The sequence below is a fragment of the Semicossyphus pulcher genome, unplaced genomic scaffold (genome assembly GCF_022749685.1).
Source record: "Semicossyphus pulcher isolate SPU_LCO1_2020_fin unplaced genomic scaffold, fSemPul1.0.p SCAF_12, whole genome shotgun sequence".
Taxonomy (NCBI): Eukaryota; Metazoa; Chordata; class Actinopteri; order Labriformes; family Labridae; genus Semicossyphus; species Semicossyphus pulcher.
Genome location: NW_027211626.1, coordinates 24,453,396 through 24,479,977, shown reverse-complemented (window position 1 = coordinate 24,479,977; position 26,582 = coordinate 24,453,396). Strand labels below are relative to the sequence as shown.

Genomic DNA, 26,582 nt, shown 5'->3' with positions numbered 1-26,582 from the left:
CCCTAGTAGGGATGTGCATTTTCTTTGACCGGTTAACCGACACTCTTAACGGTTAATAACTGGTTAACCAACAAGATTAAGTTAACAGAGCCATTTGTAATCCACCACCCTAGTTCTAGCATGTTGCAGTTATGCTGTGGGCATCTTAGATGGTTACCAGCACCTAGACTAGATTTGAACATTTTTACTTGACAAAGATTAAAATGGGAGCGGGGGTCAGTTTTAATACATTTGTTGTTTGGAGTCAGTGTTAGGAACTTGTGTATGAGTGACCATTATGGGAGGGCAGCATCATGGCCCATTCAAGGACCACACTCACTCACACAAAGGTCCTCTGATGATTAAATAAGTCTCACCTAAGAGTGCTGAGGTTGGGAAGTAAGGAATCAGGATGGACAGAAGAGGGCTCATATAAAGGTTTATTATGCAACAAAATTAAAGATTTATCATTGAAAATGATAGATATTATGATCAACTCTGAAATTAAAGCAGTGTATTGTTGTATTAACTACATCAGAATTATAGAAATGTGTCTATGTATATTGTTATCAACACTCAGTTTACAGAGGGTAACGATGGAAATAACACATTTATAATAAAATATTAATGTTAGGTGTTCCACTAAAAACCTGCATCGTAGACGTGCAGTGTGTACAGGAATGATGCTCACATATATATAACAGAGAAACACCATCCTGATCCAAGCAAGTGTTAAGCCTTTTTTCCTCTCCTAATGCTCAGATGAGCCATGTGTCTCCATAAATAGAATCAAGGGAATGTCAATGTGAAAGGGAAGGACACAAAGAGGGGAGAGGGGGAAGAGATAATAGTTGGAGAAAAGATTGAAGTTTCAAAGAGACAGAGTGGGATAAACAAGATGTGAGGAGATCAGAGAGAAGTGTTTGGATGTGACAAGAATTCGTTCTCACAAGTACTCTCTCTCCCAGTCTCTGTTTCTCACTCGCTCGCTCGCTCCCTCACTCACTCACTCTTCTTTATTCAACCCGTGTCCTGATTCTGATTCCAGACGGCTCCACATTCATAACTCCAAAAGAGCCTTCTTGTGTTGCAACTTGGCTTTTGCCAGCACTGCTGCTCTTTAGTGACAAGTGATTTCCTGCTTGCCATCAAATTCTTTTTAAAAGTTGAAACTTTTGTAACTAATTCAAGTTTCCACTGATTCATATTGTTTAAGACAGAAGCCAATTGTTTCTCTGAGTAATTCTAAACTGACTGGCGGGATGTGAAGCAGCTGACTGGTTAACACTGGTCGAGGAGGTTTTTCACTTAAAGAACTCTCGATCAAAAGTTTGGCACCTGGTGGTCCACTGTCGTGCTGGCTGTGCACAAATAATGCCAGCAACAAGAATGAAACAAGTATTTTATGTGTGTACACTGATGATTTAAAGTTTGACATGTGCAAAGTAATCCACCAGCAATGTGCACTGTGATGTATTTCATTTCTGTATGACATCACATTTTGTTGAATTGAGCCAGGTTCAACTTTTCTGCTGCATGACCTCTGTCCTGTGACCTTCTGCTGAGAGCCATGTGATGAGACTGCAGTTGCATTAAACTGCAGCTCAGCTTAATGTGAACACAGCCGTTGTGTAATTGTGGTGGACTGTGTGGGTTTCAGGACAATGGCGAGGACTCCCATCGCATCTCTCCGAGCCCTGTGGTCCATGTCAGAGGTCTGTGTGAGGCCGTAGTGGAAGCAGACCTGATAGATGCCCTGGAGAAGTTTGGAGCCATATGGTAAGACAGCAACTGAGTGGTTGTGTGTGTGTGTGTGTGTGTGTGTGTGTTTGAGGGAGAGAGAGGGGAAGAGAGAGAGCAAGTGAGTCATGTATCTCCTGTCTACCCATCCATTCTCTAACTTGTTCTTGGTTTTTCGGTACATAACCATATATCTTAGCGTGCATAAAGTGTACAAAATAGGCACTTCACCAGTCAATCAAATGGCTGTCACATCTGATCAGAAAATATTAAACACATACCAATATAGGTATTTTAGATGTTTTAGAAGCAAGCTGGAAAGAGGTCCAGGCAGTGGTGGAGCCAGGAGGATTAGCCAGGGCTGAGTGGAGTACCATACACAGCATGTACAAATGCTATCCAAGATTCCTCCAGCAACTTGAATAAAGGCTGAAAGTGATCTGGTGGAGAGGCAGAGGCGCCAACTAGTGGAGATGTGCCGAAGGTAACTGGATCCATAAGAAGAACTCAAAAGCTCGCTGTTCACTACCAAAGGCCAGATATTTGTCAATATGTCGTCTTGGCAGTGGATGGAGTCTTTCCTAAAGAACGACTACAATGATACAGTTCAGAAAGGTGGGATTTCTGGAAAACCTCTGGGCTTGGAGAATACAGGTGTAGTCACACAGCTTCTAAGGCTGGACCTCGCCAGTGCCTATGGATCCATGCCGCATAAGCTGCTCGAGGGGCCACCATGTGCCCAGAGACATCAATAACCTCACTCTGGATTACTATTACAATATACAGATGAGATTTAATTCTGGATCTACATAATAAGAGTGACATAAAGCTTGAGAAAGGAATACCAATAGTGTGAATGTGAGACTGCATTCCCACTAATTATAACTGGCAAAATTGACAGCCAGTTAAGAGCCTGGGGAAACTCTTTGACTCCAGCCTGAAAGACGCAGACCTTCCAAAAAGCCTGCAGAGACCTTGAGAGCTGGCTTACCAAGGTTAACAAATCAGAGTTTGTTTGTTTGTTGAGAATTGTTTTAAGGCATATATGATAACATGCCATTCAGTTAAAAATGTTATGGCCACTTGTACTTTGTCGACATTGGAATAAGAAAACCAGCAGCTATGTGCAAAATTGGATTGGCTTGCAAAGATGCTAAACAGTACTAGCCTGTACAGAGCCAGCAATGCCTACAATCACCTTCAGTGGCCACACTGAAAGTATTTGTGGTGACCCATTCAAGAGGAGTCATGCAGTACAGAGATTCCAGGGACCCTCTCTGGCAGGAAGCAACATCTCCTCATCAGCTGCCCCAAAGCCCTGGATGATGGATGCTGCCACTGGTGCCGTGACCAGGTGGTGAAAGAAGTTGCATGAGTGTATATAAGTGGATATATCCTCACCGGGAGCTCACATAGCTTGTTAAATTTCACCACCTCGTCCTTTCTGTAATGAATTCAAACGGTCCATTTGTGATGCAATCTCATCACTTTTCATGACACAGCGTTTCATGTGAATTTGAAAAAAATAATCTAATACACCTTTAGAGTTGCCAGTTCATCTTACCTGGGGTTTTATGTCACTGGACCAGTGATCTGTTATAACCAATCTATTATACCTGACAGAGCAAACATACAGCCATACTTGCAAATATTCATCAATAAAATATATATCAATGAAATTCTATGGCTGCATGGTGGTACAGTGGTTAGCTCTGTAGCCACACAGCTAGAAGGCTCATGATTCCAATGTCGGTTCTGACTTAGGGGGTCTTTCTGTGTGGAGTTTGCATGTTCTGCGTGCATGCGTGGGTACCCTCCGGTTACTCCGGCTTCCTCCCACAGTCCAAAGACATGCTCGTTAGGTTAATTGGTGACTCTAAATTGCCCATAGGTGTGAATGTGAGCGTGAAAGGCTGTCTGTCTCATGGTTGTAAACTCACTGAATAAATTATAATCAGTTACAAAAAATCAAATGGACAATCGTTTTGTAGTATATTCCTTCTACATTTTATCCCAGTAAGTTCCCTGTGTCATGTAGGCCTATAATCGTTATTTAAAAAGCTACCTAATTGTTGCTCTCTGTGTTTTAAAGATAATCTCCATGGCAACGTTGCAAATTCAGAGATTATAGAAACTGCACACAGCCTGCTGTAGCTAAGGAGTCCTGTGAAGACTAAAGCTTAAAGCTACTGGTGAAACCATGACTGACAGCAGCAAAGAAAAGCTTTGCTTGGCAATACTGGCCAACATGCTCCAGCTGGCCATCAATGATGGTTTCATGGCTGTCACTAACCTTGAGCGCATCGTGGGAGCAGCTATTTTCACCACAGCTCCCTATCGATGCAGGCTCTCCACCTGAAGCAGGATCAGATGTCCCTCCCAAAGCACAGCCTTATCCAGTGTTGTAAAACCTGCTGGAACTCCGTTTATGAAATGTTTGTACGCCTTGTTGATCGTTGCTGTCCTCTCTGACCACTCTTTCACCAGCCATAGCAACACTGAAGCTCCGGGATGAACACTGAAGCTCCGGGGTGAATGCTGGAGGGATATGGAGGAAATCACAAGTCCCTGCAGGTGGCAACAAGTGCCATATGTGGCGAGCAGACAGTCTCCCTTTCCATTGCTGATTAAGTCACGCACCACTGGGTAAGCAATGGAAAGGGAAACTGTCTCCGCATTGATTCCATTGTGCAACTTTTGTAGACTAGAAAAACACACAAAGGGATTACCTGAGTAATCGTTTAAGCAATTGAACAAGTAATCGGTTAGAGAAAATGTTGCATTTCTGCATCCCTACTGTCTCTATGTGTCAGCCCTGTGATTGACTGGCGATCAGTCCAGAATGTGTACCCCGCCTACCCTCACCAAATGACAGGTGGGATAGGCTTCAGCCCCCCTGTGACCCGGAACAGGATAAGCGATATAGGTATATGTATTTTCCCACATACATTTTACTATATATTTGTGGAGGACACATGAAGTGAAAAATGAAACCACATCAAGTTACAAATACCTTTTGATTTAGTGGAATACAGTGAGCTACATCAGCTTTGTGCAGATTCTGAATAATTCAAGTAAACATTTTGTGATACTGCAGTTTCCACTCAAGGACTCCTCCTCCATTACATTCCCTACATTGCTTAGAGTTCTTTAACCTCTCACCACCACTGAAACCAAAGAGTGAAGTATGGCTGGAAGACTTCTTGTGTCCACTGAAACCCCTGCAGGGGTCAAGAACATTTGAATGAACAACATGTGTGATGTTTGTTTATTTCCAGTTATGTGATGATGATGCCATTCAAGCGTCAGGCTTTGGTGGAGTTCTCGGCAGTGGAGAGCGCTGACCGCTGCGTGTCCTGTGGAGCCAAGGAACCTGTATACATTGCAGGTGGATTCCTACATTAAACACAGCAAAGATTCGCTGATGACATTGATTGGTTTCACATGCTTGCACGTAGTTCTATATCCTGAATGTGTTAATGTTTCTGTTCATCAGGCCAACAGGCATACTTTAATTACTCAACGTCCAAAAGAATCACCAGGCCCACCAACGCTGATAACCCCAACAGTGGCAACAAGGTCCTCCTGCTGTCCATACAGAACCCCCTCTACCCTATAACCACGGTAAACACACACACACACACACACACACAATGGTTTGCAATATGGACTTATTTCTATCTTCTATCTCTGGTGGACTTTTTCTAAATCTCATTGAAATACAGGTAGAATGCACCTTTAACTACAGAAGTGCACTCAGTTAGGTGCAGAAATCTGACGGGTGTTTTTGGGGGCATGACAGTTGAAGGTTCAGAAGATTTTGTTGGAACAGACCACACACAAAAAAAACACCTACCTCCCTCTACTCTCACAAAATAATTAGATTTAAATCCCACTCAATTGGCTTTTCCATAACCATAACCTAAACCTAAACCCATTTCCCTTACAGTCAAGATGGCATAGAATATTACAGAAACAGGGATTTATTCATCACATGTGGTGTTTTACTATAGTGTCGTAGAGTGTATGGAAATAATTATATTTAAAACTACACCTAACTTTTCTACGATTGTCAGTTATTGAGTCATTGAGCCAAAATGTGGCCTGCATCAAGAAATGCACAGCTTTTTTACTGCCTAGCTGATAGTAAAGTATCACCATAAGCGACTAGTTAATGTACAAAGGCACTACAGCGGCTAGCTGACATTATTAAATGTTTTATATAGAACTACTATAAATGGTAGTAACATATGCTTAATCGGTGTTACGATTATGAGGGTGTCCTTGGAAAATGTCCTCCTCTGTAACGGGTCCCTGACCCCAAAACGTTTTAGAACCCCTGTTTTAAACAACCACTGCAGTAATATTTGATCAAAAGAAAACAACATGCGAATGTCTGACCTTGGGAAGCAAACTGTGGTTAAAATGCTAACCAAAGAATTTACCAACACTTACTTGACTGACACATCTGTGTTCCTGGATACAAAAATGGTTCATGGCCAAAACTGGATTAAAAACTTTTCAAAATCAGTTTTCAAAGTGTAAACAATAAACACAAAAGGTTGTTGAGCACAAAGTGAGAATTATAATGAAATTCTAACAATAAACAACAATAAACACTAAAGGATAATGTTGCATGGAGTTTATCTAGAGCTGGAGATGTCTAATGATAAGCATCATTTTTAAAGAATTAAAAAGCTTGCCATTTTCACAACTCACAACAGTTTATTGTGAGTCATATTTGCACTATGCTTGATACATGTTGGGAATCAGGAAAACTACCTAACACATCTGAGAGAGACTGCATCAGTGGTTTAGGAGGGCTCGACAAAAATGTTCTTCAGAATCAAAATTGAGACAAAATTAAACTTCTATTAGAAAACGAAAACAATTTTTGAACACAACTCAAGAGAGAGTTGTGTTTAAAAGGGGCACGTGTTTATTTATTGACTGAGAGAACTAGCTATATGAGCTTTGAGTCCTGGAGAAGAACATAGAGTTCTATTTCTCTCTTACTAACTACACTACTTGTAAGGTATTCATGACATGCACTCTAGCCTGGGGTCTAAGCTATATGCAGGTTAAAACACTTTGCAGCTTTAGAAACTTTTAGATTAAATTAAAGATAAATTTCTTTCTTTTTTGCTCCAGGATGTTCTGTACACAGTGTGTAACCCCATCGGCAGTGTGCTGAGGATTGTCATCTTTAAACGAAATGGAATCCAGGCCATGGTGGAGTATCCTTACTGAGTGTGTGTCTTTGCATGCTGCGTTTGTGTGTGTGTGTGCGTGTGTGTGTGTGTGTGTGTGTGTGTGTGCGTGTGTGTGCGTGTGTGTGTGTGTGTGTGTGTGTGTGTGTGTGTGTGTGTGTGTGTGTGTGTGTATGTGTTGGAATGTGCCGTGTCCTGTCCTTGACCTCGCTTGTCCAGATTTGAGTCCATTCAGTGTGCTCAGAAGGCCAAAGCTGCTCTAAACGGAGCCGACATCTATGCTGGTTGCTGTACACTCAAGATTGAATATGCAAGGGTAAGAGACACAAAGCACATCAGCACTTACAAGCCTGGAAGCATGCTGTATCCCTGCTAGCACTGATGAAATGGAGGATTCTTCCTGGAAATTGCTGGAATAGATTAAATGTGAAGGTGATGACTCTCATACTGATTGCTTCACACTGCTGCAAACTGCCCCAGTGCCCTAGTTTGGACTCAAACCTTGAAGATCTGTTAAGGCTGCCCCCTACAAAATGTTTAAATACAGTCTTCCCTGTGATATTACAGTAAAACCTTGAGAGACAACTCTCTAGATTTTCTCTGATGTACTTGTACTCATTTGCCTCTGGGTGCTGAGTGGTAGGCAGCTGCTTCCAGCAGATCTGTCAATACTCCACCTTGCTTTGGTAATTTTCCTTCACTCTGTAAGCTTGTTTGCACCACTCCAACGGTTACATTGTTACTAGTTATTTGAATTATATATGCAGAAGTTACCAGGACATAATGGTTGCTTTCATCAGCAAAGAACGACTTTACAAGTGACTTTGAGATACATCTTCTTTAGCACATAAACCAGATGATACAAAGCAATGCTGTAGGAGAACCGATGTCAAAGTCAGAGAGAGGATAGAGAGGAACAAGAAAGTGAAACTTTTTCTTCCAACGATCACTATATGAATTATGTGATCACTCCCCAACAAGACAGATGAACTAACCAGCATGGTAAACAGCCAGTATGCCTGCAGGAAGTGCATTTTGTTCCGCTTCATGTCGGCGATGTCTGAATATACCAGAGCGCCTACTTGAATTAGCCAGTAGGGATGGGCACTCTCAGTACTGTCTGAGCGCGTATTCTCTGCAGTCAACAGACTGCACACCAGACCTACCCAAACTTAACATTTACACACGAGTCACAACAGTAACTCATTCATTATTATATCTCCAGACACGCCGTCAGTCTCGGACAGGATCTTATGTTTATTAAGTTCTGTGTGCTGACCATCCAAGAAAGGTATGCTGTAGATGTTTATTTACTTACTGTTGCTGCTGGATCACGTGTATGCTCACATGCGTGTGTAAAATGGACACTGGACAGTGTATTAATATCTGTGGTCACGATTGTCGGTGCCAGTTGTGTCTAAGGATAATAATACATTTACCTCTTTGTTGAGCATGTGTGAGTGTGTGTGTGTGAGTGTGTTTCTGTGAGTATCAGCGAGAGCGTGCATCAGAATGAGCGTGCATGATGGAGAGCTCGTTGTCAGTCTCCAGCTGTTCCAAAAAGTACATTTTAATCTTGTTTGTTAACCGGTTATTAACCGTTAAGAGTGTTGGTTAACCGGTCAAAAAAAGAACTCCAAATGCACATCCCTATTAGCCAGCATCATGCTAGTAGAGTTGGACAGGGGAAAACAGCATAAGAGAGGAGGAGGTCTCACCGTACTTGCCGAGTTTAAGTGGTGTAATCCTGGAGATGTTACTGTGAAGAAGCACATTTGCACTCCTAATATTGAACTGATGACAGTTGGATTTGTCTGACATGGTCTGTTCTGCCACGGGAGCTCTTGTACGTTACAGTGGTGGTTTATAGCATCTGCTACAGAAGCAAGCTTGAGTGACTCATGATCATGATAATCAGTGTGGATTTTAATCACATCTCCCTCTCAGCGTCACTATATTTTATTACGATCAGTATATGAGCTGTTAAACAAGAGAGACGAGAATCCTGGATCTCACGTATGTCAACAATGGCTGAGACATACAGCTCTTCTTACCTTGCCGTCTTGGCCAATTACACCACAACCTTATACAGAGTGGTGGGAACCATAAACCACTGGTGAAACACGCACAAGCACTGTAAAGGCCTAGTGTAAGGATGAAGAGGAGACCCTCCAGGAGTGTTTCAATGTTACAGACTCTGAACTATTCCCGGAGGACTATGGGGAGATGCATTTCTGTTAACTGATCATGAGACCCTCCACTATCTCTTCTGTGCATTGATTCGGGCAAGCCCACATAATATTGTCTGATGGTAAATTATTGAAACTTGGGTAAAAGATCTGGACACTGAAATCACTGATGATTCACAAAGGGCAATTCTAATTCAGATAGTAATGATTTAAAACAAGTTGGTTTGAGAGAGAGGGAGGGAAAGGAAAAGTGTCAGGTCATGTCATTCAGGTTTTTTCTGTGGTTTATCAGCTTCTGAACACTTATGGACAAACACTTTTGAAAGTGAAAACCAGTTACAGAATTGTGCTGCTGTCTGAACAAGTCCAAAGTGGGTTGGTATAACTGCAGTATGCACGTCCCGTGTGTGAAAGCACACATGGGCTGAGCAAGCTTGACTCATTTTACCTCTTGCTAGAAAACCCTTGTTTGGTTGTCTGTTGTTGCCTTTAGAAACATGCTGCTTTAAATGTGATGGATTGACTGCTGTTATCAATGAGCTTTCCCCTTTGACCTAACAGTTTCACAAACTAAACTAAAAAACTACATCAGGAAATAAAAGCTGTTGTTTGAGGCTTCATTATTACACATGGACAACAACAACGCAGATTCATCATGTTGTTTCAACCGATGTATCAAACGAATGTCAAGGACAAGAATGAACTGAAATGAAGAGAAGTGATCTGATGGAAACAGATACTTTACAGATAACTTAAGAATGCAAAATATCAGTCTCACTCCTCTTGGATGAATATGTGATTCATCATGGCTCTTTTGCCCGTTGCCCATGGAGACTATCTGCCAGCCTTTTTTTTATATCCAACCTTTTGTTTTCAGTTGGATGCAGGAAGCCCTCTGCTCCTTCCAATGCAAAGTTGTTTGTTTTAAATCCTTACTTGAACCTTCAGTTTAACTGCATGCAGAGTTTGGAGCCAGATATATAACATGTCTCCCCAGTTGTTTCTTGATCTTGGATTTCTCATGACTCTCTTTATTGCCAGTTAGTTGCCTGATTCAGTGTAAATCCTTTTGCAATTGCGGAGTTTTCATGCTCCACTTTTTGACAAATCTAACAACAAGTGATCTTAGAGGAGCATTCTTATAAGCTAGTCTCTGGTGGAGGGACCTTTGTGCTTATGTCTGTAGGCTTGAAGTGTATAAGCAGCTTTTCCACATCTGCATTCAAAGACATGTGATCAAACAACACCACAACATAATTGTACAGTACATAAATTAGGGCTGAGGATGAAGTTCCTGATAACTGTTAACAGGATCCTGAACAATCCTTTTATCTTTGTATCAACAGCCAACACGTCTGAACGTGATTAAGAACGACAACGAGAGCTGGGACTACACTAAACCTTACCTGGTCCGTCGAGGTAAGACATGAATCTTCTCTGTCTTTTTTGTATTTACACTCACGTCAGCACATGCACCATTACGGGTTACACAAGAGATAATGTGACTTCAAAAGTAGAACTGGTTTTGGACAATACTCGTCCACTGCGGCCATCTTTGATTCATTTGACATCAATAGATGAAATAGGTTTTATTTCCAAGTCCTTCTTTGAAACTGTGTACAGCTCTTCAGCCGTTAGAGGCCAGTCTCTGACTGTGGATTAAGAGTGTAGTCATATACAGTTTGGACCGTAGACCTCCATGACACCGAGAATCCTCTGCCTCCCGTCTCTTCATCTCCAATCCAAACACTCATACCAGCAAATCACCGGTCTCTCACAAACCTGCACCTCCGCAAAACCATGAGGAGAGAGAGAGAAGCGTTGAGGGACAGAAAGAGGGACGGACGTCAGGCTGACCATGCACAGCAGCTTTCTTCCATCTTCACCTCCAGCAACCCAGCAAAAAGAGAGGGAGAAAAAGAGATGGATCTCAATCCTGCTGACCACCATGCAGCTGCTGCTTCAACATGCCCAGGAGGCCTCAGCCCCCATCCTCTGCCTGCAAGACTCCACTAGCCCTTCACTCGTTCTAGCTACTCCACTGTGTGTTATCAATCTCCTCTTCTCTCTGGAGACGTAGTCTTGCATGGCCTGATGTCTGGTCCACACAGTGTGTTCAACATTTCAGGGCCTCTAGATTACAGATGTAACTCAGTGGTTCTATTATGATGATCATTAAGGTTCCAACAGACTCATTTACAATTTACTTTAAACTTCAATGATTTGTTTTTACTGCAAATGAAAAGATCTTTCTGATTTAGAGTTCATTATTGTGGACCAGACATAACATGCTGATAGTCAAAATTTGGCCATGTGAGTCTACAGTATATGAGTCTTGCCTAATCTGCTTTGTCACTTACTCTGAATTAGGGCTGTCACGATCTGACATTTTCATTACCTCTTTTTTTTTGATACAAGACATCCTCTTAATAACAACATCTCTCTAATAGAAATAATGTGATAATATTAACAACTACCATGAAATGTTATTGAAAATTAGTAAATAACAATTTAAGAAGTAATTTACTATAAACAAAGTGTGGACAAATACAAAGGCTGTGTAAGTGAACCTGCCTGGGAGACAGCTGGTGTGGAGGCAGTGTCGACCAAAACAAAGAACAAACACACCACAATATTACATTTTGACCTGCCTATAAAGGTCCCTCGTTTTTTCTTACAGTTCTGCTGCACTAATGAAACTCAAACTGGATGGATGCACAAAATCAGATTACAGCTGTAGAGAATAGTTTCAATGTGAGGTGATGTGTCCTTCAAATTAATAACCAGCTATGAATTGACAAGTAGAGCATTTTATCTCACACGATGAACTACTCGTGATGGACTGAATTATATAAGCAAAATCTGTCGTCTGAATACGATCAGAACTATTACTTAACGTTGAGCGGAGCTTTTCTCCCTTTCACAGTGTTATTTATCAGTTTGCAACAGCCCAGCTACGCCCCTGCTCAGGACCTCTGTGAGAGTGGGCGAGTGAACTGTGTTTAAAGAATCAATATTTGACAAAAATAAAGTAACACCAATCCACTGTATTGTTTGGCTAAATCCCACATTGTTCTTTATACTTTTGTTCATACTGTGAAACAGAAATCGTGACAGCCCTAATCTAACCCCCTGAAAACCCTAGCTGTACATTCAGACATGTGCATGGATGTGCCTTCACACAGTGTAGCTCTTACAATGTTGATATACATATTTATTGGAATGTATCTTTGCCAGTCTGGCATCATTTTTACTGCAAGAGAGTCAATGGCGCTTTTTGTTATCTATGCACAGTACTGGTGTGTACAGTCAGTTACTATAAATGCTCCATTGTTTGTACTGTATGTGGTGTGTAGATGAGGTTTCTTCCTGAAAGTTTAAACTGTGCTTTGTGATTAATGTTGGGGCCAGTTCATTCTTAATGCGAGTGATATTTGCTATGAATAAGCATGACCAACAGAGTATGATTTACGGTATCACTCTGACCCAAATTGTTCTAATGTACACAATATCTGCCACTATTTAATGAACAGATTGCTATGACCTTTGTGGTTTAAATTGTATAAAGCTCAATTCTTTCAATACCCAATGACCTTTTTTCTACTGTTACCTTAGCAACAAACATGTAACACAAGGGGCCCTGTGGAGTTTTCCCATAAACAAAAGAGATGTTTAAACTCAGAACAAATAGTGTCCTTAAAGGCTAAAACATGTCACGTGCATATCTGTCCTCACAAAACATTTGCAAGGCTAAATTTTAAGTATTAACTATGAGTACTAAGTAGTATAGATGCAGCTTTTTTTACATCCATGTTTACTAGATCGCATTCTTCGTCTTCACTGCCTTTGTTAACGCAATGCTGCTGTTAGTCACTGAAGCAGTGTGGCACCATTGGTATGACTGTGTATTGCATCACCTACACAGGGATGCACTCGTATAAAACAGTTTCATAGCTCGACTAAAGGTCTAAAACTCCACAGGGTACCTTTAAGGATGGGCTGCTGTGGGTTTCGTTGTTGACATTGGAACCTGAAGGCCCCACTAATGCAACCTCAGACTTCCTATCTTATTTATAAAATAATGCATCAGATGATGAGCATTGTGAACTGGTCCCAGCTCTGTTATCAGGAGAATATTCACTGAACAAATGTGTATCTGCAGTGTTCTATGTTTTCAAAGGAGGCACATTGAAATGACACAGACATGGACAATTGATCGCCAAATATTGTGACTCCCTGGTCAGAAATAGTTAAGTAAGACTGCTTCTTCTTTCAAGGTTAATTAATGGATGATTGTGCAACACAGGATTTTTACAATGAAACCAAAGCTGTAGTCCCTTAATGCCAGACACAAACCAAAAAATAATCTTCTGGTGGAGTGTGGATGTGTTGGGGAGTCTCACAGCTTGCAGAAGGAAGCAGCAGGGTGAACAGGCTGTTACTGAGGTGGTTAGTGTCTTCCAGTATCCTGCAGTGTGCACAGGCGTCTCCCCGAACAGGTATCACTGATGCATGGTAGATTCTCTGTGCGTTTTTAATCTCCTGATGCAGAGCCCACCTGTTCAGTGCCATGCAAACCCCATGCCAGTTTGTAATGCTTCCAGTCAAAAGTCAACAACAACTTGGCACAGGAATTTCTTTTTAGCAGCCTTCATACCACATGTGACTCCCCCCCCCCTCTGGTTGCCTTCTCATGCTGCTCTGACTGCTCTACTTTCACCCTCTTCATTTTTTGCACTTTCATCCTGTTTCTAATCCTCTCACTCTCCTCTCCCTGTCATCTTCCTTCCTTTTGCTCCACCTCTCCCTCCTACTCCTCAGCAATCTCTTTATCCCCTTTCCTACATCCACATCCTCTCTCCTATTTAATATTTTCTCTTCCTCTTATTCCTTCTTTCTCTTCTCCTTTGGTATATTTGCTTTTAATTGCCTTCACAGTTTTCTTTCAAAAAAATCCACTCCTTGTGGACTGTTCTCTCCTTTTCTTTCCCTCCCGTCTTTCTTTCTCTTCCTTCATCGTCACCTTTTTTGTCGCTGTTTTTTCCCACATGCAAATTCACAAAATGTTCTTCATAATAGCTTAATTGCATAATGGCTTCAGAATTTGAAAAACCTGCAAAAACCCTGCAGTGTCTACTGTTGTGTGTGTGTGTGTGTGTGTGTGTGTGTGTATGTGTGTGTGTGTGTGTGTGTGTGTGTGTGTGTAGTTGTGTTGAAGTATTGCATGGCGTTTGTTGCTTCAGATCAGCTTGCCTCAGATCAGTTGCGCAAGATGCACAGCCAGGATGTAGACGAAGCCAAACAACTTGACACGGTGATATAAAACGTTACTGCCGTATTTCTGTTGTACAGTCAGATAAAAGTCCACAGGTACAGCAGGTCCCTCGGGTTCTAATAGAGTTGCTAAAGGTTGCTTTAATTTGGTTCTTTTCTGATGTGCTCTTTAAAGCAGGTGCTAACTCCAGCTGGTACTTAATCAAAGCTCCAGGGGACTTGGTGCTAAAAATGCTTTGATTTGACTTTGTAGGAGGTCATGTGATCCCCAGGATATACAAAACTAAACAGAAAAAATGTAAAAAAAAAAAATGTTTCCTTCCACAAAGTTTCTTTCCTTTTGTATCTTTAAGTTTTAATTAATTAAATAATTAAATGTTATAACTTTTTAATTTATAGAGTTGACTTTAAATAGCAGCAACGACTGTGTGTGTGTGTGTGTGTGTGTGTGTGTGTGTGTGTGTGTGTGTTGGTGTGTGTGGCTAATCTGTGGTGTGAAGGTCAGTGTGCATACCCTGCTGTTTGGATTATCCTCAGGCCTTCTCACTTTTCACTGCTGTAGCATCTCTCCTCTAAATGGGTGTGTGTGTTTTGATATCCGTGTGCGTATGTGTGTGCGCGCGTGCATGTGCGTGTGCACGTGCGTCAGTCTTCAGAACACAAGACAGCAATGCATCAGCAATGTGCCACTTAAGTGCTGACGTGCTGATGAGCTCGTGGGGGGTGGGGGGAGGGATACACTTTCGTCCAATCAGCTGACTCGGGCTCTTAGAAAAAAGAAGTCAGTGTCATTTCAAAGTGCTTCCAATGTAGTGTATAGAGTGTATGTAGTATACTGCAGTATGTTGTGCTAGTGTTCTGTGGATGAGAAACAGTGATGATGGTGATGTTTTTATTATTATGATGACAATATAATGCAGGTTGATGTTCTTTCGTGCTGAGGGAGAAAAAAGAGAAAGCTTGATGCCTCACAGGTACTGTCTCTTTCATATCTCTGGTCACATGTCTCTCTCTGTATCTCTATACCTGAATAAAACCACCTTAAAGCTGTTTATTTCTTATTACTCATCTCCATCATTACCATAAAGTGTATGGTGTTTTGTTTTTCTAGGGTGTAAAATCATTACTCATTAATGAAAATTAAATCACTTTTTTTCCACACACAAAATGATCTGTGGTTTATAGAGCGACTATAAAGTGGTTGTAAAAAAAGAAGAAGCAGCATTTCTACTGACTACAAATCCCTTTTACTCACTCTTTTGTTACATGACCTTCTGCACATTTTAAATTGGTTTTGCAACTCCAGCCTCTGAATGAATGACTGAAGAGGGCTTACAGGCACAGCTATTGTTTACATTACATGAGCAATACAAATAAGATCATCTCTGTATTTCAGAGTATTTAAGTATTTCAGGTGTGTTTGTGTGTATGTCTGTGTATACACCAAAATACATGTTTGTATAACTAGATGCTTCTGTTGATTTCAACAGTGGCTGGAAACTGTTAGACGCTCCACCACAGTAAATACAGGCTGCTTCTTGTGTGCTTAAATTATTTTTTTGAAACATCGTGGCAGAGATTTGTGCGTTTTTGTGTTTCAGATCTCAGCAATTAAAATTTGTCTGGGCAGCGGGGGTTGAAGATTGTTCATTATGGTGGATAACCTGCATCTCTGCTTGAGGGAAATTGATATTGACCTCTAAGTCCGCCGTTCTGGTGGTTGTGAGGGCCCGTTGGCCAGTTTGTTGCTCCTTGTTTCTTTCATTTAATTCATTCATTCATTCATTTGGAAAGACTGGGAACACTTGGGCCTAATGCTTCCAATCGCTACATACTTGCCAGCTTCTTCTGGAGAAGCTCTGCACTTTGTTTCCAACCACCTTCCATACCTCATACCATACCAACTCTTGACAATGTCATTTTTCTCTAATGCTTGAAATGATGCATTTGGTTTGGGCACAGGGCGGGTCCAGGGTCAAGAGTGCAGGAGGAGGGTAATGATACCTTTTTATCAGAAAAGCAGAAATGTGTTAATCAGATACACTCACTCCTTTCATGTCAAAGTCATGTCCAGTTGGACTGATTTGGACATTTGCATCCTCACATGCAGTCCCTCTGGGTAATATCAGGACCTGTTTAGGAGTACAGTGCATGTGTGAAAGGGCTTCATGTTCCCCAAACAGTCCCCTGCTTTATTTAATGTTTTATCATTTTTTTCTGATTGTTTGCCATAGCCGTTCATGCAGGTGGTGAAACTGTTTCTGATTCTCAGATGCTGCTGAGCAAGTTTAGCTCACAGTAAGGAGTGAGACGGAACATGAGATCAAAGGTGGATTAATACACAGCATTGTTAGCATTGCTCTAGACAACTGTTTTGAAAGAAAAGCTGAGACTGAAAGCTGCTGTATAAAGTTACCAGTCAGTATACATGCCAACCGTGTGGTCATGAACTTTTGGTAGTTACCAAATGAATGACGTTGTGATTACAAGTGGAGTACATTTCTTAGCTTATGGAGCCGAAGCTGAACCTTGGAGACGAGAAGCTCAGACGTCTGGAAGTAATTTAAAGTGCTGCTTGTTCGCTTTTCATGTAGCCAGCCAAAGTGTTTTGGGCATCTGATTAGGAATCTTCCCTCCAGAGGTTCTGCCCATCAGGAAGCTGAGTCCAGGACTGACACAGAACATGCTGCCCTCAGTCTGTCTGGGGAATGGCTTAGGAACCCCAGGAAGAGCTTGAGTACATGGCTAGGGAGTAGAAGATATGGACTACCTGTTGTCCTGCTGTCAAGGCAACGTTTAAAAAATGGATGGCTGGATGAACAGAAATGATAACAGATCCATTAAAATACAAAGATGTGTCTTACTGTAATTTCACCTTAAGATTCTGTATTTTGAATGTTGCGCAACGGCATTGTTCCTCTGGCCAGAGGTGCCAGTTCTGTGAAAGTCTCCACAATAATCACACACTTTCACATCAAGCTAAAACAACACAAGTTGCCTTCAAGACTAAACCTCAAACATGATCTTGTAGCATTATGCTACTGTGATCTACTATCTATTGAGAAATATACCTAAGGATATCTTTTGTAACTAAGTTCTTATGCATGTTGTTCTTTGTAAAATCTCTTAATTTCCTTTCCTTCAAAATGAGCATTTTATTTGTCGAGTTAATTGCTGAGATCTGGGAACACATCAACATAAATATAGATGGGTCTAATGGGTCAAGAAACACAATGAGTCTGGCACTCACAAACCCAGAGGTTATTGGTGAAGAGATAAAACTCTCCTTCATTATTATTCAACCCAAAGAGTTAATTTAAACTCTGTCTGGGACTAACAGAGACTGTTTCATAAATTAGGCATTGATGTGGCCTGAATGAAAAACCTTTTACAATTAAACTATGGAGTGTCCAGAAATAGTGAATGCAAAGGCTCCGTCTGTGAAAGAAGCCTTTTGTTAGTAAGTAAGTTAATTTGGGCCGTGCGCACAATCTAATAACGTGTGTGTATGTTTTTGTGTGTGTGTGTTTCAGACCGTGGAAAGGGAAGGCAGAGACAAGCCATTTTAGGAGAACACCCATCATCCTACAGCGATAATGGCTATGGTAAGACTTTGACACACACAACGAACACCTACACAAATAACAAACACACACACACACACACACACACACACACACACACAAGACTTGGTAGCTGAATCTGCTGCGTTACACAAGGATTCTGCTTCATCTACAGTCCTCATTCACCTCCTCAGAGTGGAAACTTGACACTCTCCCACGGGCGCACTCTCTCACACACACACACACACACACGCACACACACACACACACACACACACACACACACACACACACACACACACACACACACACACACACACACACAGCAGCGTATCTTCGCCTGCATTTGGAAACTGATCCCTGCAAATTACACTCTTGTCTTTAATTTAAGCTGCCTCACAACACATACACACACACACACACACACACACACTAAAGGAGAGGGAGAAGAGTCATTAAACTACTGGTGTGTGTGTGATACTTGAAATATCCCCCACAGCTTGCAGGCACCTACAGCTGCCTTTTGGATGCGCTGCAGGAAACATAGAGGAGGTCCTAGAAACACACTGAGTGAGGTCCTGAGTTAGTGATGAAGTTGAACCATTGGTCAGCCAAGTGTCTGAATTTCTCAGTTGGCCAAACATTAGTTACTGTAACGATCACTGAACACCTACTTCCTACCTTGTTTATGAGTTTAGCTGAGATAAGCTCAGTTAAAGGATGCAGTGGGACCCATAGCTTAGAAGGGGGCATCTATGTGTCACTTACATTAGCCACATGCCCACCTCGTGAACAATTCCCTATTCTGTCATTGCACTACAGGGCAGTGTCGTACCACTATATACGCCATTACATCTGGCACAACTGTTAATTTGGACTCAACTTTTTGCCTTGACTGTAAGAATTCAAATGCTAGTGACATTTTTGTTTTTTACACAAAAGGTCAGCGGCTGTGGCTCAGTGGTAGAGTCGGTCTTCTCTAAATCGGAAGGTTAGGGGTTCGATCCCTGACTGCTACAGTCACATGTCAAAGTGTCCTTGGGTAAGACACAGAACCCCAAATTGCTCCCAGTGGCATAGCTATCGATGTGTGAATGGGGATGATTGGAGATTGGCACTTAGGCCTTTGCCATCAGTGTGTGAATGTGTGTGTGAATGGGTAAATGTGACATGTAGTGTAAAAGCAGCTTTGAGTGGTAGGAAGACTAGAAAAGCGCTATGTTAGTACAGTCCATTTACCATTTACCACCGTAACTTGGATAGTGAATACCAGCCAGTCATCAGGATAAGGAACTCATATCCGCACTTTTAAACTGTGCTGACTGCTACCTGTCTGGTCAAGGTTTTAAAAGGTTAACATCAGAGTAAATATTGAGGAAAGGGGAACGTTGATAAACACCAGCTACAGTCCCAACCACACAGACAAGCAAAGCTGGACCACTTGATGCCCACATCAGATTTCCTAGGATATCAATAACTGTCATATCCTTAATCCAGGAATACCAGATAGCATTTTTAAACCAGTTAATAGTTTTTCTGTGTGCAGATATGACAGAACAGAGGACTCTGAGGAGGCGTGTGCTTCTGTTCTTGCTCACACTCATGTTGCTCATGTCAATCAAACGCAGGTTGCACACTCTACCAAGAAAAAAACATTGGCTATGTCACAGCAGTCTGTCACCACAGGCAAATATAGCAGATGTGCTCTAAGACGTGATATGCCTAAAGACCGGTACTTCTGATAATATACTTATTGTTACTGGATCAGGCTAAACTTTGGACGACTATGCCAGTATTTCACAACCAAACACGACCCGCTTTCGGTAAAATCATGCTCCTATCTTGTAAAGATAAAAGTATGTAAACAAATTTGATGAATGTCCTCAGTAACACAAGAGGTCAGCAAATGGTCAAGCCAATCAGAGGCCTCCATATATTCTGCACTTCATGACGCAGTCTGAAGAAAGTTCTGTGGTAACTGATTACATTGACGGAATAATTGAGTCATTGATGGATTTATTTGGTACCCAAAACTACAGTGAAATCATTCCAGAACCAGAAAAAGAAATTAAATACACACTGCAGCCTTTAACTTGTGACTTCAGTCTGGTGAGACATTGGAAGAAAAGCAGTGATAGCAGCAAAAAACACAGGGCAAGGCCTTAGAACTACGTCAGATTACAAGGCCAACCCCTCTAACTGATCACTAGAAGACACCATAGCACACATCTGCCACACCACCCTATCTCACCTGGACAAGAAAGGTACATCTCAGTTTGATTTTATGTGACAATCAATCTCAGAACCCATCGGCAATAGTCTGACAACGATATAGCCCCTGGGGACACCTGTGAACAGCAGACTTCCTTTTCCGCGTGCTGCATTGTTTACAGAAAAAGAACCCATTTTTCTTGTGATTTGCTTTAACGGGTGTTTCCAAAATGTCAACATAATTATGCAGATTTGTAAAAAGTGAAAATGAAGCTTTGTCAGGTCTGTTTTCAAGAGGAGAGGAAAACTATTTTTAAAATGCTCGTTTGTTGAACGGAGGTCGGATCGATAATTTCTGATGCATTCGAGGAAGTCAGGAAATTGGCAGGAAAATGACACCACGTCAGGGAATTTAATTTTAGATCTAGAACGTATTGTTAGCTGTTAGCATGCAGATGTCTGTGTAAAGAGACTGATAAGAAACTAAATCATCGTCAGATAGCTGCTGATGGGAGCCGGGATGCCATTACGGTGCATTACGTTCTGCCTGCTTTTGCTCTCCACACAGACTATTTTTCCTGCATATGCTGCAGCCTGCTGATATGTGATTGGTCAATACTACTCAGACTATAGGTATATTGGGTCATATGTGCAATAAAAATCTGTCAATGTGCAATAATCTCTCAACCACAGTGCAATAACCTAATTTAGTTTAATCGAACTAAATACCAGGTCAATTACCCACTGTTTACTTGTATATTTTCTAAGAGTGTATATTTTATATATTTTGTTATCTAATTTTGTACTTTTTATATATATATATATATATATATATCGATAGATTTATATATTTTGATCTTTATTTTTTACCCTCTGTGTGCTGATTCTTTCCTATTGTATTGTACTGTATAAGCTGCTGGAGACTGAATTTCCCAGAGGGAGTCATCCCAAAGGGATCAATAAAGTTGAGTCTAAGTCTAAGTCTAAGTCTATACTACAAACGGAAACCAGAACATTTGCTGTCCTGGAAAATCCACGTTCTGCCTACAGATTCTACATTTCTATGTGATCACATAACAAAGGTTACACTTAGTTCTGGTCACAGGGAACCCTCACCTGTAAATAATATGGGAAACCCTCCTAAAGAGAGTGCGGCCACATCTAACAATAGTAATTAACATAGGCGACAGAAATGTCAAACTGAAGTGAATTGAGAACCTCAGCTCTTTCTGTCTCTGCCTCCTCAGGTCCACCCTGCCCCCTGCTGCCTCTGCCCGGCAATAGCAGGTACAAGCTCACGTCAGTGGATGTTCCAGACATGGTGTCCTACCCTCTGCCCCAGTCATCCTCCTCATACTCTGGCCATGCCCCAAGTTCTGTTGCCATGGTGAGCGGCCTGCATCCGTCCAAGATGAACTGCACCCGCATCTTCAACCTCTTCTGCCTCTACGGCAACATTGAGAAGGTAGGTGTGTGTATTCCAAAAATTGGACTTTGTCTAGTTTTGCTGTTTCATGTACATTATAGAACCAAAGGAAACTGTTTAGGTTGGTAGACTGAGGAAAAAAAACAACTGTTCAATGGAATAATGAACTGCCCTGCTTTTTGTTTTGTGATGCATGGTAATTTAGGTAAGAGGTTTTACACTGGTCACTGCTGTTTGGATCATCAGGGTGCAGGAATTACACACAAATGTCTCTTGCCCTTCTGATAATAATTATCACAGTCTAGACCTCCACAAATTGATGCCTGAAGAATTAATACAACTATCTGCTGTCATTTCTCTGAAAGAAGTACTCAAAGCTTTAAAAACTATACCACAACCTATGTAACTTTCTGGCTTATCCCTGTTCTAGTGTGGTTAGACACACTGAACCGCACCATAGAACACTATCATTTCATAAAACTTCATACTGCTCTGATTACAGTTATACCAAAATCCTATAAGGCCCCTGTAGAATATTCAACTGAATTCCGAATTTCATTGATAAAAACAAATCACAAAAAATTATTATCATATACACTTTAGATCAACCTTGAAACTTGTTGTTACACAAAATGAGGACAACTATTTTGTCCTCATCACTCAGGAATCTCTTAATGGCATTTAAAGGAATTACAGCACAAAGAACCTATTTCTAAGTTCATATGGACTTAGTAGTGTTTGAAGACAGACAATCATTGAAACAATGAGTACATCGCAGTCATAATGTGTGCTGCTTTCATAAGGCAGCTTTTAACTGTGATTGTTTGTTTGTAGGTAAAGTTTATGAAGAGTGTTCCTGGTACTGCGTTGGTCGAGATGGGAGATGAGTATGCTGTTGATAGAGCCATCACACACCTCAACAGTATAAAGGTGTTTGGCAAGAGACTCAACGTTTGGTGAGCAATACATACTCGTACATTAGTTTAAATTCAGTATCATGTATTTCACCATAATGCCAAGTTGTCATGACCACCTTCAAATCTGATGACATGACATGTTGTGGATGCATGTATATTATTTGTGCTCTCTCATTTAAAGCTGACTTTACATGTATGGATTTGTTTAGATAGATAACACAGGTGTTGTGTTGTGTGCAGTGTGTCTAAGCAGCATGCAGTGATCCCCAGCCAGGTGTTTGAGTTGGAGGATGGCAGCAGCAGCTATAAGGACTTTGCCATGACCAGGAACAACCGCTTCAGCAGTGCTGGACAGGCCTCCAAAAACATCATCCAGCCTCCATCTGCAGTGCTACACTACTACAATGTTCCTCCATGTATATCACAGGACCACTTACTGAGGGTATGATACCTTTGTGCCCTTTCACTGTTTCTTTCTTACCAAAACATATTAAATACATATTTACATCAGCGAACACTGGTATTTTCATTCATGTCCATTTCATTCTAACAGATATACACATACATTAAAAAAAGCTAATATTTGTTGATTTATTAGTGCTAACATAAATCCACCGAGATGACTTGCAGAATCAACCTCAGGCCCTTGTTATTATTATATATTATATATTATATCATTATGAGTTGCCAGTGCCTATCACTGATCCATTGTGCTGACAAGTGTTTCAGAATTATGTACTTTTCCTTGCTTATGAGTTTATATTGCATAGTTAAATAAAAATGTATTCGAAATGCAAGCCTGTCTAATATAATATTAAGTCTTGTCTAATGCGGCTTCACTCACACATCAGTTGCTGTGTTTGTTTTTATGTAGCTGTGTACGGAGTATGACGTGCCTGGCTTTGTCAAATTCAAGATGTTTGATGCCAAACGTAAGTATCTCTTCGTTTCATGACTTTTTATTCATGTCTTGTGTACATTTACAAAGGTTATGTTCTCATTTTGTATTCTGTCTTTAAATACATTCTGCTACTTCTTTGTGGTAGCATTTTATTAATTACATATTCCTCCCTCCTCCTGCTCCTCTCTTCTAATCTCTTCTGTATGTCCCTCATAGCCTCATCTAAGACCATATCTGGCTTGTTGGAGTTTGACAGTAAGACGGAGGCTGTGGAAGTTCTTACTGTTCTTAACCATTACCAGATAAGGATACCCAGTAAGTGTGTCTGAAAGACTCTACCTGTACTGAAGAATTCCTCTTCAACATAGTCCAATCGGTCAAGTTCTCATACAGCTTGATTATGTACAAATGAGAGAGCCAGTGAGTCACTGGGGAGACATAGTCCGGTCCTGGATCTTTTGTTCTCTAGCCCGTAAAACTATAAAAATAACCACAACTCAGAACACCAGAGTAGAAGTACACCAGAGTAACAATGTGAAAAATATCACTGAATGTAAGATAAAAACAAACATGAAAAATAGATAACATTTTGGGAAAATCAGAGCAGCAAGCTATACTTGACTATGATCATCAGATTCCATTACTAAGTATGTGCTTGTGTGTGTGTGATTTCAGATGGGTCAAACCCATACACCCTGAAACTGTGTTTCTCCACCTCGTCTCACCTTTAAAAGTGGCAGAGCCCTGGAAGAATCTGCTGAGCCTGATGATGGCAGACCTCTGACCTGTGAGAGGGCGAGGGACCATGAGAGACGGACACAAAGACAAGAGGAGGAGAGATAAAGAAGAAGAAATCTGAAAGAGGAGAATGAAAGAGAAGCAGCCTTTAGAAGACAAAAGGAAGATGGAAAAAAAACACACACCTGACATCCCACCTTGCAAAGACAACTCAACAAGCTGAAAGACTAGAAACTGAATTACACAAATCCTATAATGTGTTTGTCATGTGGGAGTACACTACTAGTGCCATGTTAACCTTGCAGTGACCTTTCAGAAGTATCATCTGCCTGGTAAACTGGCCCTGAGTCTGTAGACCCACTCTGAGTGGGTGCTGTTCACACTTCAGTTTCAGGCCGACATGAAATTAAATCATCATTTGTGCAGACGGCACACGGGGACTGAAAAGATACTTTTGTGTTTAAAAATAGACATTACAGTGTGTTGTTTTGAATTGTCATTGAACATATACAGTAAATGTGCATAGTATTCATTTAGGCCTCATTGGTGGTGCATGAAGTGTTTGGCCTGGCAGCAGCTGGGCCTATGGACAAAGGTGTCAATCTGCTCTTTTGTTAAGCACTTTGGCCAACAGTGAGACATCTCAACTACTGAGCAGTTTTTACGTTTGCTTTGGATAATCATGTTCCTTAGAAGAAGACTCATAACCATGGTGCAACCCTCTGACCTAACTTTTTTCCCCTTACCAGCGTAATATTTTTGGCCAACACATTGATCTGCGACATGGTATCTAGAAAACTAATGTCTGCCTCTTTTTAAAAGCCCAACCTTTATCTTTCCTATCAACACCAACTGCTCGAACCTAGGCACAATAGGTATCAAACTCTTATGGGCAGATTCTCATGTCATTTTCGGAATACATTCATTGTTCTCTGAGCATAACCTCTCATTTTTTTCAAGATCTTTAGTGCCAACATCAGGCCAAAATATCAGCGTTACATACAAGATATCTGGTGACAAAGCTGGCAGATTTCAGTGACACTTTCATTCATGTTCCTTAAGAGATAAATCTTTTTGATTTTAATGCTTCTATAACCTTTTCACTGGCACCACCTCAAAACTCTCTTTCTTTGAAATTGTGGCTTGTAATGTTGTAGGTTGTAGGCTCTGAGACTTGTAGCTTGAGATGTTACATGTTACTGGCAGCACAAAAAGAGTAGTGACACTTATGCTCTAAGAGGTGAAGCTAATACAACACATTGAGCACTGAGGGTAATCCATGCATGAACATTTCACTCAACGTTATGCTATTTTGGAAAGGTAGAGCTTCACAGTTTTATCAGCATCTAGACAAAATGTATAATAACCTGATTATTTTGTTATTACATCTTCCATTGATGAACTGCTATATCATACACTAAGCTGTCTAATAGTGTAATGTATCTGGTAGGGTTTCCTGATTTAACTGTGATGTTAACTTATTTTTAGAACTGTCACTATGATATTTTCAATTTTCATGGTCAAAAAACTCATGGTGGTTTTCTGACATTCAGTATTGTATGTCTACAAATCTATCGTTTTTTAATGCGTGCTGCAAATGGTTCAAGATGTAGTTCTCACATGGTATTAGTATAATTTTACAGGGACTGGTTTGTTTTTTGCCTCTGTGCATTATGTTCATAGACTTTTGCAGTTGTCTCAGTTAAAAAGTGGTCAGCAGAATATTAATAACACAACCACATCAGATGGACGGCACCAAACAAAGTTATGACACTTTGATTTCTTCCTGAGAGAACAAGGAGCAGCTCAGTTATCTCGTTTTTGATGAAACAAAATTACATGATTTGGTAGACTGAGGAAGAATTTCCAATGTTTTTAAAATAACAACTGTTAAACTGAACATTAAGCTGCCCTGCTCTTTGTGTTGTACTACATGCTAATTGTTGGTTTCACTAGATATAACAGTTTAATGTTGGCTAGGTTTTAGTTCACAGGGCCTCAGTCAGCTTCATCCTGTCTGCATGTCACTTTCTGAAGTCTGTGGTCCTTATGGAGCATCATTTTTTATTATAATTGAAAGTTAAAATTGAAGCTCAGCTTGTTTGACCACCATGCCTGCATGATAACACAATCAGTGTGACAGGTTCTTTGGCTAGAGATATGGACATAATGCATCAACTTGTCCATAAACTAGTTCTATTGTATAAGTACAACTTTTCATCACTATTTGTGTAAAGTCATGTATTTTCTCTTGCAACAGTTTGAGGAGAACATGGAGACTGATCAGTTAATCAGTGCAGAGCAATAGGCAACATTTTACAGGATGAGCAGAGAGGCAGGTGAACTGTTAAGATGGGTTGTTGGTTGGACTTGATACACCCGCTGATGCAGCATGAGGGCACCACGAAAGATACGCTGCTTTCAACCATATGAC

General features: G+C 40.9%; 1 protein-coding gene across 2 annotated transcripts in view; it reads left to right on the top strand.

Moving 5' to 3' along the window:
- LOC138588333 (heterogeneous nuclear ribonucleoprotein L-like) overlaps nt 1-25,657 on the top strand; it is a 38,476-nt gene extending 12,819 nt beyond the window's left edge. For both annotated transcript variants that reach the window (XM_069658392.1, XM_069658391.1), the window contains 13 exons: nt 1,640-1,758; nt 4,998-5,107; nt 5,216-5,343; nt 6,871-6,956; nt 7,149-7,245; nt 10,465-10,537; nt 17,926-17,997; nt 21,414-21,631; nt 22,427-22,548; nt 22,750-22,951; nt 23,384-23,441; nt 23,627-23,725; nt 24,086-25,657. In XM_069658392.1, the coding sequence (XP_069514493.1) occupies nt 1,640-1,758; nt 4,998-5,107; nt 5,216-5,343; nt 6,871-6,956; nt 7,149-7,245; nt 10,465-10,537; nt 17,926-17,997; nt 21,414-21,631; nt 22,427-22,548; nt 22,750-22,951; nt 23,384-23,441; nt 23,627-23,725; nt 24,086-24,141 (1,440 nt within the window). In that variant the 3' untranslated portion in view covers nt 24,142-25,657. The remainder of the gene's footprint in view (nt 1-1,639; nt 1,759-4,997; nt 5,108-5,215; nt 5,344-6,870; nt 6,957-7,148; nt 7,246-10,464; nt 10,538-17,925; nt 17,998-21,413; nt 21,632-22,426; nt 22,549-22,749; nt 22,952-23,383; nt 23,442-23,626; nt 23,726-24,085) is intronic.
- The last annotated feature ends 925 nt before the right edge of the window (nt 25,658-26,582 follow it).